A 16,861-nucleotide genomic window follows, 5' to 3' on the forward strand; every position below is an offset into this window, starting at 1 on the left:
TCCCCACCTGCTGACCTTGCTTCTGTCTCTTCTCTTCTGCTTCTTGTTTGCGGAGGCCATCCCTGTACCCCCCATGCTTGCCACTGCCCCCTACTCTTCTCCTTTTTTCTCTGCCCCCACAATGCCTTTTTCTTCTTGTTTGCAGGGGTCATCCCTGTCCCAGCCCACTCAATGCCTTTCTCTTCTGCTTTACTAAAACATTTACTAAAAAAAAAAACACAATTCCAGTTTTAACTGCAGCCGCAGCTCCTGTACAGCTGTGGCATTCAAGCTTTTCTATTCTGAGCACCCCCATTGAGTAAAAATGTAGTTGCCGCCCCCCCCCTATGAGAAAGATGCTTTTTCTGCTTCCACATAGCTCCTTCCTCTGACCTCTCCATTGCCCCGGCCCATAACAAACTCCCTCCTGCCTTTCCTGCCTGTGAGTCAGTCAGTGAGTCAGCAACAAAAAGGCACAACTTTAGTATTGTGTTTGCGGAAATTGTCTCAGCGACATAAATGTTAAATGTTAAAGGTATTTGTACCGCGCACCGTCACCAACAGAATTGGCCCACAGGCGCTCAGGCGGATCTGTAAACGAGAAGGTGGGGTGGGTTCGTAGGGTGAAGAGGAAGTAGGATAGTGAGAGAAGTGGTTTCCTATTGGCAGCTTAAGTTCGGTTTTTACTGTGCGCTGAGCTTGGGTTCGTGTATCGGGTTGATGTCAGTCCTTGAGTGCTGTTGGTGTGGCTTATGTGTTCTTGTTTGTTGTTGTGGTGTGGTGAAGTGCATGCGGTTTGCTGTATGAGAGGTGGTTGTGTGGGATTTTGTGTGATTTAAGTATGCAGAAATGTGAGCTTTTTGGTTAGTGGGTTATATGTCTCACAACTAACATTCGCAATTTGGCTCAATGCCTAGATTTGAGAGGCCTGCATATTGGGAGAAAGGCCCAGGTTACACAGGGGAGCAGGTTTCACCATACAATAGACAAAGATGTAGGCCACACGTAGACCCGAGAGTCCGGCATGGTGGGAAAGAGACCCAGGTCCCACAATACACTGCGTTTCACCATATAATAGATGAAGATGGAGGCTACCCTCAGACCAGAGAGTCCTGCACAGTGGGAGAAAGGCCTAGGTTTCACAATACATTACGTTTCACCATATAATAGACGAAGATGGAGGCTACACCTAGATTTGAGAGTACGGCACAGTGGGAGAGAGGCCTAGGTTTCAACAATACATTATGTTTCACCATATAATAGACGAAGATGGAGGCTACACCTAGATTTGAGAGTACGGCACAGTGGGAGAGAGGCCTAGGTTTCACAATACATTACGTTTCACCATATAATAGACGAAGAGGGAGGCTACACCTAGATTTGAGAGTCCTGCATAGTGGGAAAAAGGCCTAGGTTCCACCATACAGGTGGTTTCCATAATGTGATTCAGTAGGTTTCAGTACTATAACAGAGATGGATGGTTTGCTACACTTAGATTTGACAGTACTAAATAGTGGGAGATTGCTAATATTGAGAATTCCCTAAGAGAGCGATGCAGGTCAACATTCACAGCTCTATCTTAATAACCACAGTTCCACCCCAATGTGGCACTATCTAGATGTGGCTGAGACAAAATAACAGTTCCCCAAGAGTGCGACGCAGGCCATGTAATTTGAACAATGTAACAGATCACGTTGATTGTATGTTTTGTAAAGGTAATCCCCCACTCACAAAGGAGGTCTTGCATAAGGGAAGGGCTTCACACTGTGGCTTTGCACACCCTGTGGCGAAAAGGCCATGTGTTTACAGCAGTGTATGCTGACAGCACCTTTGCCATGATATTAGTGCTGTGCTTCCAGCATCTGATCAGTAAAATATACACTGTGCAGCTGGTTTCACTTATCATACTGTCTAAACTAGGAGGTACTAGGCAGAGGCAGCGATCACAAGGGCAATGCTGCATTTCAAAATGTATTTCTAAACAATGCCTAGCCTATTAAAATGTCGGTTAGGCTCTGAGGGGCCAAGCACTGAGGGGTCAGGCTCTGAGGGGTCAGGCTCTGAGGGGTCAGGCTCTGAGGGGTTACTCTCTGAGGGGTCAGGCTCTGAGGGGTTACTCTCTGAGGGTTTAGGCTCTGAGGGGTCAGGCTCTGAGGGGTCAGGCTCCGAGGGGTTACTCTCTGAGGGGTTACTCTCTGAGGGGTTACTCTCTGAGGGGTCAGGCTCTGAGGGGTTACTCTCTGAGGGTTTAGGCTCTGAGGGGTCAGTCTCTGAGGGGTCAGTCTCTGAGGGGTTAGGCTATGAGGGGTTAGGCTCTGAGAGGTCACTCTCTGAGGGTTTAGGATCTGAGGAGTTAGGCTCTGAGGGGTCACTCTCTGAGGCTTTAGGCTCTGAGGGGTTAGGCTCTGAGGGGTTAGGCTCTGAGGGGTCAGTCTCTGAGGGGTTAGGCTCTGAGGGGTTAGGCTCTGAGAGGTCACTCTCTGAGGGTTTAGTATCTGAGGAGTTAGGCTCTGAGGGGTCACTCTCTGAGGCTTCAGGCTCTGAGGGGTCAGGCTCTGAGGGGTTAGGCTCTGAGTGGTTGCTCTCTGAGGGTTTAGGCTCTGAGGGGTTAGGCTCTGTGGGGTCACTCTCTGAGGGTTTAGACTGAGGGGTTAGGCTCTGAGGGGTCACTCTCTGAGGCTTCAGGCTCTGAGGGGTCAGGCTCTGAGGGGTTAGGCTCTGAGGGTTTAGGCTCTGAGGGGTCACTCTCTGAGGGTTTAGGCTCTGAGGGGTTAGGCTCTGAGGAGTTACTCTCTGAGGGTTTAGGCTCTAAGGGGTCACTCTCTGAGGGTTTAGGCTCTGAGGGGTCAGGCTCTGAGGGGTTACTCTCTGAGGGTTTAGGCTCTGAGGGGCCACTCTCTGAGTGTTTAGGCTCTGAGGGGTTATGCTCTGAGGTTTCTGCAATTTTCGTCACAGTTTTAAAATCACACAAAAAGCAGGTCGTGATACTTTTTATTGGAGTAACTGGAAATGTTCTGCAGACAAGAAGCGGCGCATTCACTTTCCCATAGAAATCGCCATCAAGCAGCACTGCTCTACCATATATAGGTCAGGCTGTGGCCTGCCCAGTATTGAAAGCTGGGGTAGTCTGGAGGGGGCCTTAGGCAGGTGATGCTGTGGCAGCAGGAGCTTAGTGGGCAGACAGAGTGACTGCGTGTTTACAGGAGACAGCAGTGTGATAGGTGTGTATGCTTTACTCACCTTCATTATTACAGGAGGTAGAGCTGTGATAGGTGTGTGTGCTTTGCTCACCTGCAGGATTAGTGGAAGCAGTGGTGTGATAGGTGTATGTGCTTTACTCACCTGCATGATTAGCAGAGGTAAAGCTATGATAGGTGTGTTTAGAGGAGGTAGCGGTGTGATAGGTATGTGTGCTTTATTCACCTGCATGGTTGGAGGAGGCAGCTATGTGATAGAAGTGTGTGCATTACTTGTCTGCATGTTTAGAGGAGACAGAGCTGTAATAGGTCTGTGTGACAGAGAAATGTGGGTGGATGGATGGGCGGTGGGTAGAGAAATGTGGGTGGGTGGGCAGAGAAATGTGGGTGGATGGGTGGGTGGATGGATGCGTGGGTGGACAGAGGCATGTGTGTGGATGGGTGGGTGGATGGATGGGTGGGTGGGCAGAGAAATGTGTGTGGATGGGTGGGTGGATGGATGGATGGGCGGGTGGGCAGAGAAATGTGTGTGGATGGGTGGGTGGATGGATGGGCGGGTGGTTAGAGAAATGTGGGTGGATAGAGAAATGTGGGTGGATGGATGGGCGGGTGGGCAGAGAAATGTGGGTGAATGGGTGGGTGGACAGAGAAATGTGGATGGATGGGCGGGTGGGCAGAGACATGTGTGTGGATGGGTGGGTGGATGGATGGGCGGGTGGGCAGAGAAATGTGGGTGAGTGGGTGGACAGAGAAATGTGGGTGGATGGATGGGCGGTGGGCAGAGAAATGTGGGTGGGTGGGCAGAGAAATGTGGGTGGATGGGTGGGTGGATGGGTGGGTGGACAGAGAAATGTGTGTGGATGGGTGGGTGGATGGATGGGTGGGTGGGCAGAGAAATGTGTGTGGATGGGTGGGTGGATGGATGGGCGGGTGGGCAGAGAAATGTGTGTGGATGGATGGACGGTTGGGTAGAGAAATGTGTGTGGATGGGTGGGTGGATGGATAGGTGGGTGGACAGAGAAATGTGTGTGGGTGGGTGGATGGATGGGCGGGTGGGCAGAGAAATGTGTGTGGATGGGTGGGTGGATGGATGGGCGGGTGGGCAGAGAAATGTGTGTGGATGGGTGGGTGGATGGATGGGCGGGTGGGTAGAGAAATGTGTGTGGATGGGTGGATGGATAGGTGGGTGGGCAGAGAAATGTGTGTGGATGGGTGGGTGGATGGATAGGTGGGTGGGCAGAGAAATGTGTGTGGATGGGTGGGTGGATGGATAGGTGGGTGGGCAGAGAAATGTGTGTGGATGGGTGGGTGGATGGATAGGTGGGTGGGCAGAGAAATGTGTGTGGATGGGTGGGTGGATGGATAGGTGGGTGGGCAGAGAAATGTGTGTGGATGGGTGGGTGGATGGACAGAGAAATGTGGGTGGATGGATGGGCGGGTGGGCAGAGAAATGTGGGTGGATGGATGGGCGGGTGGGCAGAGAAATGTGGGTGGATGGGTCGGTGGCTGGACAGAGAAATGTGGGTGGATGGATGGGCGGATGGGCAGAGAAATGTGTGTGGATGGGTGGGTGGACAAAGAAATGTGGGTGGATGGATGGGCGGGTGGGCAGAGACATGTGGGTGAGTGGGTGGGCAGAGAAATGTGGGTGGATGGGTGGGTGGATGGATGGGCGGGTGGGCAGAGAAATGTGGGTGGATGGGTGGGTGGCTGGACAAAGAAATGTGGGTGGATCGATGGGCGGGTGGGCAGAGACATGCGGGTGGGTGGGTGGACAGAGAAATGTGGGTGGATGGATGGGCGGGTGGGGAGAGAAATGTGGGTGGATGGATAGGTGGGTGGGCAGAGAAATGTGTGTGGAAGGGTGGGTGGATGGATAGGTGGGTGGGCAGAGAAATGTGTGTGGATGGGTGGGTGGATGGATGGGTGGGTGGGCAGAGAAATGTGTGTGGATGGGTGGGTGGATGGATGGGCGGGTGGGTAGAGAAATGTTTGTGGATGGGTGGATGGATAGGTGGGTTGGCAGAGAAATGTGTGTGGATGGGTGGGTGGATGGATAGGTGGGTGGGCAGAGAAATGTGTGTGGATGGGTGGGTGGATGGATAGGTGGGTGGGCAGAGAAATGTGTGTGGATGGGTGGGTGGATGGATAGGTGGGTGGGCAGAGAAATGTGTGTGGATGGGTGGGTGGATGGATAGGTGGGTGGGCAGAGAAATGTGTGTGGATGGGTGGGTGGATGGATAGGTGGGTGGACAGAGAAATGTGTGTGGATGGGTGGGTGGATGGATAGGTGGGTGGGCAGAGAAATGTGTGTGGATGGGTGGGTGGATGGATAGGTGGGTGGGCAGAGAAATGTGTGTGGATGGGTGGGTGGATGGATAGGTGGGTGGACAGAGAAATGTGTGTGGATGGGTGGGTGGATGGATAGGTGGGTGGGCAGAGAAATGTGGGTGGATGGATGGGCGGGTGGGCAGAGAAATGTGTGTGGATGGGTGGGTGGACAAAGAAATGTGGGTGGATGGATGGGCGGGTGGGCAGAGACATGTGGGTGAGTGGGTGGGCAGAGAAATGTGGGTGGATGGGTGGGTGGATGGATGGGCGGGTGGGCAGAGAAATGTGGGTGGATGGGTGGGTGGCTGGACAAAGAAATGTGGGTGGATCGATGGGCGGGTGGGCAGAGACATGCGGGTGGGTGGGTGGACAGAGAAATGTGGGTGGATGGATGGGCGGGTGGGGAGAGAAATGTGGGTGGTTGGATAGGTGGGTGGGCAGAGAAATGTGTGTGGAAGGGTGGGTGGATGGATAGGTGGGTGGGCAGAGAAATGTGTGTGGATGGGTGGGTGGATGGATGGGCGGGTGGGCAGAGAAATGTGTGTGGATGGGTGGGTGGGTGGATGGATAGGTGGGTGGGCAGAGAAATATGTGTGGATGGGTGGGTGGATGGACAGAGAAATGTGGGTGGATGGATGGGCGGGTGGGCAGAGAAATGTGGGTGGATGGATGGGCGGGTGGGCAGAGAAATGTGGGTGGATGGGTCGGTGGCTGGACAGAGAAATGTGGGTGGATGGATGGGCGGATGGGCAGAGAAATGTGTGTGGATGGGTGGGTGGACAAAGAAATGTGAGTGGATGGATGGGCGGGTGGGCAGAGACATGTGGGTGAGTGGGTGGGCAGAGAAATGTGGGTGGATGGGTGGGTGGATGGATGGGCGGGTGGGCAGAGAAATGTGGGTGGATGGGTGGGTGGCTGGACAAAGAAATGTGGGTGGATCGATGGGCGGGTGGGCAGAGACATGCGGGTGGGTGGGTGGACAGAGAAATGTGGGTGGATGGATGGGCGGGTGGGGAGAGAAATGTGGGTGGATGTATAGGTGGGTGGGCAGAGAAATGTGTGTGGATGGGTGGGTGGATGGATAGGTGGGTGGGCAGAGAAATGTGTGTGGATGGGTGGGTGGATGGACAGAGAAATGTGGGTGGATGGATGGGCGGGTGGGCAGAGAAATGTGGGTGGATGGATGGGCGGGTGGGCAGAGAAATGTGGGTGGATGGGTGGCTGGACAAAGAAATGTGGGTGGATGGATGGGCGGATGGGCAGAGAAATGTGTGTGGATGGGTGGGTGGACAAAGAAATGTGGGTGGATGGATGGGCGGGTGGGCAGAGACATGTGGGTGAGTGGGTGGGCAGAGAAATGTGGGTGGATGGGTGGGTGGATGGATGGGCGGGTGGGCAGAGAAATGTGGGTGGATGGGTGGGTGGCTGGACAAAGAAATGTGGGTGGATCGATGGGCGGGTGGGCAGAGACATGCGGGTGGGTGGGTGGACAGAGAAATGTGGGTGGATGGATGGGCGGGTGGGGAGAGAAATGTGGGTGGATGGATAGGTGGGTGGGCAGAGAAATGTGTGTGGAAGGGTGGGTGGATGGATAGGTGGGTGGGCAGAGAAATGTGTGTGGATGGGTGGGTGGATGGATGGGCGGGTGGGTAGAGAAATGTGTGTGGATGGGTGGATGGATAGGTGGGTGGGCAGAGAAATGTGTGTGGATGGGTGGGTGGATGGATAGGTGGGTGTGCAGAGAAATGTGTGTGGATGGGTGGGTGGATGGATAGGTGGGTGGGCAGAGAAATGTGTGTGGATGGGTGGGTGGATGGATAGGTGGGTGGGCAGAGAAATGTGTGTGGATGGGTGGGTGGATGGATAGGTGGGTGGGCAGAGAAATGTGTGTGGATGGGTGGGTGGATGGACAGAGAAATGTGGGTGGATGGATGGGCGGGTGGGCAGAGAAATGTGGGTGGATGGATGGGCGGGTGGGCAGAGAAATGTGGGTGGATGGGTCGGTGGCTGGACAGAGAAATGTGGGTGGATGGATGGGCGGATGGGCAGAGAAATGTGTGTGGATGGGTGGGCGGACAAAGAAATGTGGGTGGATGGATGGGCGGGTGGGCAGAGACATGTGGGTGAGTGGGTGGACAGAGAAATGTGGGTGGATGGGTGGGTGGCTGGACAAAGAAATGTGGGTGGATCGATGGGCGGGTGGGCAGAGACATGCGGGTGGGTGGGTGGACAGAGAAATGTGGGTGGATGGATGGGCGGGTGGGGAGAGAAATGTGGGTGGATGGATAGGTGGGTGGGCAGAGAAATATGTGTGGATGGGTGGGTGGATGGATAGGTGGGTGGGCAGAGAAATGTGTGTGGATGGGTGGGTGGATGGATGGGCGGGTGGGCAGAGAAATGTGTGTGGATGGGTGGGTGGATGGATGGGCGGGTGGGTAGAGAAATGTGTGTGGATGGGTGGATGGATAGGTGGGTGGGCAGAGAAATGTGTGTGGATGGGTGGGTGGATGGATAGGTGGGTGGGCAGAGAAATGTGTGTGGATGGGTGGGTGGATGGATAGGTGGGTGGGCAGAGAAATGTGTGTGGATGGGTGGGTGGATGGATAGGTGGGTGGGCAGAGAAATGTGTGTGGATGGGTGGGTGGATGGATAGGTGGGTGGGCAGAGAAATGTGTGTGGATGGGTGGGTGGATGGATAGGTGGGTGGGCAGAGAAATGTGTGTGGATGGGTGGGTGGATTGACAGAGAAATGTGGGTGGATGGAAGGGCGGGTGGGCAGAGAAATGTGGGTGGATGGATGGGGGGGTGGGCAGAGAAATGTGGGTGGATGGGTCGGTGGCTGGACAGAGAAATGTGGGTGGATGGATGGGCGGATGGGCAGAGAAATGTGTGTGGATGGGTGGGTGGACAAAGAAATGTGGGTGGATGGATGGGCGGGTGGGCAGAGACATGTGGGTGAGTGGGTGGGCAGAGAAATGTGGGTGGATGGGTGGGTGGATGGATGGGCGGGTGGGCAGAGAAATGTGGGTGGATGGATAGGTGGGTGGGCAGAGAAATGTGGGTGGATGGGTGGGTGGATGGATGGGCGGGTGGGCAGAGAAATGTGGGTGGATGGATAGGTGGGTGGGCAGAGAAATGTGTGTGGATGGGTGGGTGGATGGATAGGTGGGTGGGCAGAGAAATGTGGGTGGGTGGGTGGGTGGATGGATAGGTGGGTGGGCAGAGAAATGTGTGTGGATGGGTGGGTGGATGGACAGAGAAATGTGGGCGGGCGGGCAGAGAAATGTGGGTGAATGGGTGGGTGGCTGGACAGAGAAATGTGGGTGGATGGATGGGCGGGTGGGCAGAGACATGTGGGTGAGTGGGTGGACAGAGAAATGTGGGTGGATGGATGGGCGGGTGGGCAGAGAAATGTGGGTGGGTGGATGGATAGGTGGGTGGGCAGAGAAATGTGTGTGGATAGGTGGGTGGATGGATAGGTGGGTGGGCAGAGAAATGTGTGTGGATGGGTGGGTGGATGGATAGGTGGGTGGGCATAGAAATGTGTGTGGATGGGTGGGTGGATGGATAGGTGGGTGGGCAGAGAAATGTGGGTGGATGGATAGGTGGGCGGATGGATAGGTGGGTGGACAGAGAAATGTGTGTGGATGGGTGGGTGGATGGATAGGTGGGTGGGCAGAGAAATGTGGGTGGATGGATAGGTGGGCGGATGGATAGGTGGGTGGGCAGAGAAATGTGGGTGGATGGATGGGCGGGTGGGCAGAGAAATGTGGGTGGATGGATAGGTGGGCGGATGGGTAGACATGGGAACGTATATGTAAATATGATACTCTGAGTCCTAGTGAGTATATTCCGTATGTTGTTGCATTACACAATAAAATTTACAATAAAAGTACATTTACGCTCAACACCACAAGTGCAGAATAAAAGTTTCCAAATAAATAAGCAGCAGCTACTGCTGACTCATCTCTTCCAGGTCTTTCCATTCTGCCCCCCCCCCCCACTCCTCCTTCTCATGTATCTGCTCCTGTCTTGGTCCTATTTTTATTTCATCGTTATCCCTGTTTACCCTTCGGATCTTCATCTTCTATTCTTTGCGATTCTTCCTTCTCTTCTTTCACCTACTTCCCCTGGCCCCGAAGCTCTGACATACGTTCGTTGAGATCTTTAATATTCCTCTGTTTGTTTCCTCTTGCATTTGGTATCTCCCTCCGCATTCTTTGTTTTCTGTCCTCTCTGCTGATGACGCGGCTTCTGCATTGTCTTCGTCCCTTCCTTCTTCTGGTGATTCTCTTTACCCCACTACTTCTTTTGCCCTGCTTGATAAACCATCTCAACCATGGCTTACCCCCACCTTTGCTCTATGCGACGATGCGAGTGTAGCACCTTTTCTGACAGCAGATCAGCTGTCCTTCTCCTCCTATCACACTCTATATGATGAAGTTCTTCTTACAGCTAAACGCTCATAAAATTGTGAACTTTTGCAGTCTCAATCTACTCATACCAGGGGCCTCATTACGAGAAGTGCGGAATGGGTTTAACGGCGCCGCTAATGGTGCCGGCGCTGTTAGACCCACTCTGCACTATTACGAGGTCCCCCGGCGGCACCCGCTCTGGACGTCTGGTTTTTCCAGACGTCCTTTGCGGGTCCCGTGAGGGGACCAGGGAGCTAACAATGGGCCTGTTCGTAATGGGCCCTTTGTTAGCTCCCTCCCCATTCCCATTTAGCCCTATGAGGGCTCGAATGGGAATGAGGAAGGACCTGGCCCGGGTTCCCTGAAGGAGGAAATACCGGGCCCTCCATACTCGGACTGGCCCAGAACCAGGACCCGGACCCGATTTTGGAGGCAGCCATGCCCTTATTAAGGGCATGGCTACCTCCAAAGTCGTAATGAGGCCCTAGGCGTCTGTTTCAATCGCTTTCTCGTCTTCTTCCATCTCCCCCCTCTCCTGATTATTCACTTAACTCCATTCTAACTACCTCTGATTTTTCTTAGTATTTTTCTTCAACAGTGGGCACTCTTCGAGTGGCCGTCGTCCCTTCCTCTACTGACTGCTTTTCTTCCCCAAACTCCTTGTCCACCTCAGATATCTCATCCCTAATTCTGAGACTTCTTCCTTACTTGCTCATTCCCACCCTACTGCATGTCCCTCTGATACGATTCCTTCTTTTCTTATTCCTAAGGACTATCCCTCGCCGGTTTCCTATCTTACTGCTCTCTTTAATATTTCTCTTCTTACTTCAATATTTCCTTCCTCATTTAAACACACTTCTATTCTTTCCGTTCCAAATAAGTCTTCCCTTGACCCCTCTATTCCCGCTAATTCTTTAACCATTTATCTTTCCTCTCTTGTCTCGTTTTATTCTTTTCATTCTCCTGCACGTGTTCTTAGTTCTCAGTCTCAATTTCTATTATCAGTTCCTCGCCCCCTCCCCCGTGCCCAATCACGATTTCACTCTTTTACTTTGCTAGCTCCTTCTCACTGGAATGCTCTTCCCGTATCTCTTCGTTCTATTGCCTCTTACTCTCTATTTCGTTCTACTCTTAAGACCTATCTTCTTCACAACCATGAAGACCTTTTTGTAGTTTTTAATCCTCCATTTTATTGTACTCTTAAGTGTGTCCGCTGTTCAGTGCTTTGGTGTAAAGCGCTATATAAGTCACAAATAAATACAAAGACAAATGCAAAGGTCAGGGGCAGCGGGGTCTGATAGCACACGAGTAGAGTGCTCGCTTTGACATCTGACGCCAGTTTAGGTACCCTGTGCAAATTCAGTCTCGGGAGGATAGCTCAGGGGAAACATGCTCGCCTTGGAAGCAAGGCGACACGTAGCCACACAGGTTCGATCCCTGGGCCTGCGCTTAGAAACCTCTGGGTATTAAGCGCATTATAAATAACCTATCATATCATAAATGTACAGGATGACTGGGCTAACTCGTGGGAAAACATGTGGGCGTGCCAGTTATAATATGGGGCTCCTCATTGTGCAAATGGATGCCCCCCCCAAAGTATCCAGACTGAACATAAGCATTGGTTTATCTCACTGATGAGGGTGTGGGCTTCCCCATGGTTCCCAAATGACTTAAGACAACTGGTTTTCGCCAGTGCATAACATGGAGGATGGAGGGACCGACACCAATGCTGGAATTGTCCTTTTCACAGACAGCAGTTTTCGTTTGGGGAATGGTGCCATAGTTTGTTCCGATGTAGTAGGTATAACAGAAGGATGAGGGTAGCCATCTTGAAGCTGTGTAGGAAATTAGCGAAAGGCACTTCTTTTGTGGAAATAGTAATATGCTCAGAAACCCTGCACACGTCAATTATCGTTTGGTATCACAAAATGTCACAGAGTATCAGTGTCAGCACAAGAGGTTCCATTTGCCTTCTTTCGTTATTGTTTCAATAAATAAAATCAGTATAATATCGTCCAGCTGTGCCTCTCACCTGTTCAGAGATCCTGCTTGGGTGCTTGGTGGGTCCACTTATCACATATGCAGGTTCAGAGGGCTACACAGTCATGGAAGGTCTGCCAGCCGCTAACTCCCTGCGGACGCCAACTCCTGCACCCTTTCCTCCATGGGCTTCAGCCTGCATGGGGAGGCTGGGAGGAAAATAGAGGTGGAGCGTGGCCTCCAACAGAGTTGCCTGGATAGCTTCCTGGGTTTGAGACTGGTAGTACCGTGGCAACTCCGGTGCCCTTTCCCCCGCGGACTTCAACCTGGCTCCTGGGCTTGAGGCTGGTATTAGCATGGCACCTTCCACACCTTTTCCCCCACTGGCTATGCCAGTATACATACCCTACGACTGATATCTAGGCCAATGGAAAGCCTTGCTCTCAGGTAGTGTTAAACAGTTCTGTTTTGTTTTTGTGACAGGGGGCACACCTGGACCAGATACAATATGCAACACTCAGCATTAAAGAAGGGAAGAGGGAACCCCGGTCTCACAACGAACCGGAACCGGTGGTGTACTCCAAGATACGAACCAGAGCCAAGCCGGGGGATTCCGGCCGCCCCTCGGAAAATCCAGTCTCTATCCTGGACACCAGAGTTAGCATTGTTGGCAATGTGTAGGCAGCCCACTGCCGCTGAGAGACATTGGTAAACGAGGCGTATGACAAGAGCCCACTTACTGCCTAGAACAAGCACACTGCAGCCCCGTGCCACATCTACCATGTCCAGTGCCCTTCTTAATTGTGCTATTGACGTGAAACTTAGTGATGGCTGCTCAGGAAAAAGGATTAACTTTGAAAGCAGAAATTGGTTTTCCATGACATGACCAAATTGTCTCTTTGTTGTAAAACCAGGTTCCTATCGGACTCACACTTGCTTATTTCCTCAGGATGACCCCAAATATATCATTTTCTGTCTCTCTGGTACCCCTCAGAATATGCCTCTACCCACACACCAGCCCTGCCACTTAGGACTGATGCTGCCTGAGTCCTTAACTCAGTAGCTTCTGTGTTATTTAAAATGTCCATGGTCCCCTTAAGAGTGTGATAGGGTTGGTGATACCTACCTAATCGTCGGTCAACCTCTATCCATCATGGTACAGATGCATCATGCGCCAACTTAGATAACCGTACTACAAATGTAAAAGTCATGAATATCACAGGAGCCCTAATCAATGCAAGGTCTTTAGTGGCACACACCACAGAAATAAATGACTTACTAGCCTCTGATAACCTTGATTTTTTGGCCATTACAGAATCATGGCTCCACGAGGCAGCTGGCCCATCACTGATGCTTGCCATCCGTGATAAATATCATATTCAAAGAATGGATAGACCTAATGCGAAGGGGGTGGCATAGCCATTATAGCAATAACAAGCCTTGAACTAAGACTTAGCACTGCTCAACCTTTCAAATCCTGTGAGCTACTTACAGCCAAGTTACCTATCACTAACAATCGAACCCTAACTATACACCTGCTGTATTGACCTCCAGGCCCAATTGGCACTTTTGAGGATGACCTGTCAAACCTGCTCTCGAACAATACAAAAGAATCTTCGCAGATATTAGTGTTAGGCGATTTTAACCTAGGTTTTAACGACCCAGAGGATAAATATGCACCTATGATAGCAGCCACACTGACAGAGCATGGCTTTACCCAAAAAGTGCAGGTCCCCACCCATATCAAAGGTAGAACCCTTGACTGGATAGCCGACCTAAACTATTCATCCACTGTTCTGAACATAACGCCCCAACCCTGGACTGACCATTACTTGATAGATGTCACCTTAAAACTAGACAAATCAATGCCCAGAGCCATAACTATGGCTCCTCCATTACTTACGAGATGCAAAAAAAACATTACAGTTGACAAATTAATACCACTGCTTTTGCCTGCTCTTGACTCCATTTCTATGAATGCCGACCCTCACCTCCTAGTTGAGATTTATAACAACTCCATGACCAAAGCGCTAGATACCATTGCGCCAGTCAAACTCTGTAAAAGTAAACCAAAGGCCCATTTGAACACTTGGTTTACCCCACAACTCAAAGAGTTAAGACTCAAAAAAAGAAAGCTGTAAGCTATCTGGAGGCACTCCCCCTCTGAGGACAACAAAACACAATTAAACCAACTAGCTAAAAAATACAAGAATGAAATAATCAACAATAAAAAAAATGTTTTCAATGAAAGAATTGCAAAAGCTAACTCTAACACAAAGGAGCTTTTTGTGATCCTCCGGGAGCTCGAATCTCCCATACCTACAGTAGATAACATCGCAAAAGATAAACAATGGTGCACAGATATTCAAAATGCACTCACCAACAAAATAACTTTTCTCCAAACTAAAATCTTAAAAAAGAAAGCATCTTTGATACCAAATATGACCCCCACTACCCCACTGACTAGAACCCCTAAGGCGCTCACTTCCTTTAGTTTCACCAAGGTGTCGATCCTGGAAACAGAGGAAGTTATATTATCGCTGAAGCCATCTAATTGCAAAAGGGACAACTGCCCTGCCCAAATAGTGAAAGATGCAGCTAGAGACTTAGCACCATTCATAACCAAACTCCTAAATGCTTCCTTTAAAATGAACTGCGTCCCTGAGTGTTTAAAAGAATCTTGGGTTCTTCCCTTACTAAAGAAACAGACACTGGACCCTTCTATCCCTACAAACTACCACCCATTACAACAGTACCTTTTCTCCTAAAAATAATTGACAGGGTAGCATACCTTCACATTCAGCGCTACCTTGAAGCTCACCACCTGCTGGGATCTCGTCAATCAGGTTTCAGACCACAACATGGTACTGAGACCGCACTGATTGACCTTAAGACGCAAATAGATGAGCTTAAAGACAAGGGAAAATGGCAATGTTATTGCTCCTGGACCTTTTGGCCGCTTTTGATTTAGTGGACCATACAGTGCTCTGCAAACACTTAGCCTCTGTAGCCCACTTCTCTTGTGATGCTATAGCCTGGGTTCAATCTTTTCTCGCTAACAGAACTATGCAAGTTTTCTCCCCATCTGACTCAGCAGACCCGATCAACATTACATGCGGTTTCCCACAAGGATTTTGTGTTTCACCTACCATGTACAATATTTTTACCAAGCCCCTATTTGACAAATTGGACAGACTGGGTGTCACTTACACTAACTACGCTGATGACACTCAGATCCTCATTCCCCTTTCGGGCAATTTTGACAATGATACGGCCTTGGTAAATGAAATATACTCTCTCATTCAAGCATGGATGGCCTCCCATGGCCTTTGCTTGAATGACGAGAAAACTGAAATTATGATCCTCGGTTCCAGAGCCAACTTAAAGAAACTAACCCCCAACTATGCCTCATTCAACATAGACGGAAACAATATCAAAACAGTAAAAGAGGTGAAAACCTTGGGTTTCTATCTAGACGCTACCTTAACCCTAAGGAAGCAGGTGAACTCATTAGCTTCATCGACAGCATACACAGGCAAACTCATTCGAGCATGCCGCCCGTTTCTATCTGAAATTAGCTGTATCACTCTGGCCAATGCCCTCATATTATCTAAACTTGATTATTGCAACGCACTTTATCAAGGAGCTAATAACTATGTCCTCAATAAACTGCAGATATTGCAAAACAATGCCCTAAGAACAGCTCTGAACCTAGCCAACAGAGAGCACATTACTAATTGCAGAAGAGACCACCACTGGCTAAAAATTAGCGACAGAATATTGCTCAAAACTATTTCACTCACACACAAGTGTCTTAACGATGCTGCCCCCCCCATACCTAGTGAACAGAATAAATAGGAAAACTCCCTTGCGACCAACTAGAGTCACAAACCCCCATTGCCTCGAGATACCAAGATTTAAACTGACCAAAGCGGGAGGGACTAGCTTCCCAGTCAAAGCTGCTCAAGCTTGGAACAACCTCCCACTGCACCTCAGAATAAATCAACCTTACGCCAGCTTCAGAAGTAAAGCACTATCTTGACTCCGATCTGCTGACACCTAACGTCTACCTAATCACTATACCGAGAGACATCTTGATTCTACTGCCATGTTACTTTGTCTACCGAAATCACTATACCTAGAGATACTCCTGACTCAACTGTTAGTTTATTCTGCACCTCTATGTGTATCTTTATTTCCATCATCGTCGCACATGTAAATATCATTGTAATTATTCTTCTTTTTTTTGCTACACTGTACCCATACTATGTTGTAACTAAGCTGAAAGTATTATTTTCTTGTTGCGCCCAGCTGCCTACGGGTTTGGTGCGCCATACTAAATAAACAAACAAACAAACAAACATGTGCTATTTTATGCATCTGCTTTAAAACTACCAAATAATGGTGTGCAGGACCAGTATGGGATATATATAGAAATGCAAGTGGATGTGCAGTGGCTCGTGCCGCTGATGTTCAATGTAAAAAAAAGTGCAAATCCCTATCATGCATTGTGCATTCCCCCATGCACCTGTTCCAAACTGGCACAGGGGAATGTGTCTGATTTCTGTGCATTTCAATACGCATCCTGCATCTGAATTTGGGATAGAAATTAAATGTGCAGAAACACCCCCTTATTTGAATAAATGCGCAAAGGGTGTGTGGAAGGGTATCGGAATGTGCACATCTCGCGCTTTTCATATCACTTACATAAAAAGTTACTTTTTAGAATTGGCCCCACTGAGTGCCGAAATTGATAGTAAAAGGAGGGGGTAAGGTCTTTCTTCTCAAAATGAAGGTGTTCAAATCTTGGAAGGCAAATATTACACCCATGGAATGCCACAGGCATTCAAAGATTTTGTATGCTGCAATTTCTAAATTCCCAAGCAAAAACGGAAGATTAAATAATCTCAAAGTTGTTTGTACTTTGACGAAGAGGAGGGTCAATGTGTTTGACTTGAT

General features: G+C 50.1%; 1 protein-coding gene across 1 annotated transcript in view; it reads left to right on the forward strand.

The window, feature by feature from the left end:
- LOC138521906 (uncharacterized) overlaps positions 1 to 16,257 on the forward strand; it is a 78,851-nt gene extending 62,594 nt beyond the window's left edge. The window contains exon 5 of the mRNA XM_069635066.1: positions 12,386 to 16,257. Coding sequence (XP_069491167.1) covers positions 12,386 to 12,583 — 198 coding nt within the window. The 3' untranslated portion in view covers positions 12,584 to 16,257. The remainder of the gene's footprint in view (positions 1 to 12,385) is intronic.
- Positions 16,258 to 16,861: the final 604 nt, after the last annotated feature.

The sequence above is a fragment of the Ambystoma mexicanum genome, chromosome 13, assembly GCF_040938575.1.
Source record: "Ambystoma mexicanum isolate Mex_15411 chromosome 13, UKY_AmexF1_1, whole genome shotgun sequence".
NCBI classification, from domain to species: domain Eukaryota; kingdom Metazoa; phylum Chordata; class Amphibia; order Caudata; family Ambystomatidae; genus Ambystoma; species Ambystoma mexicanum.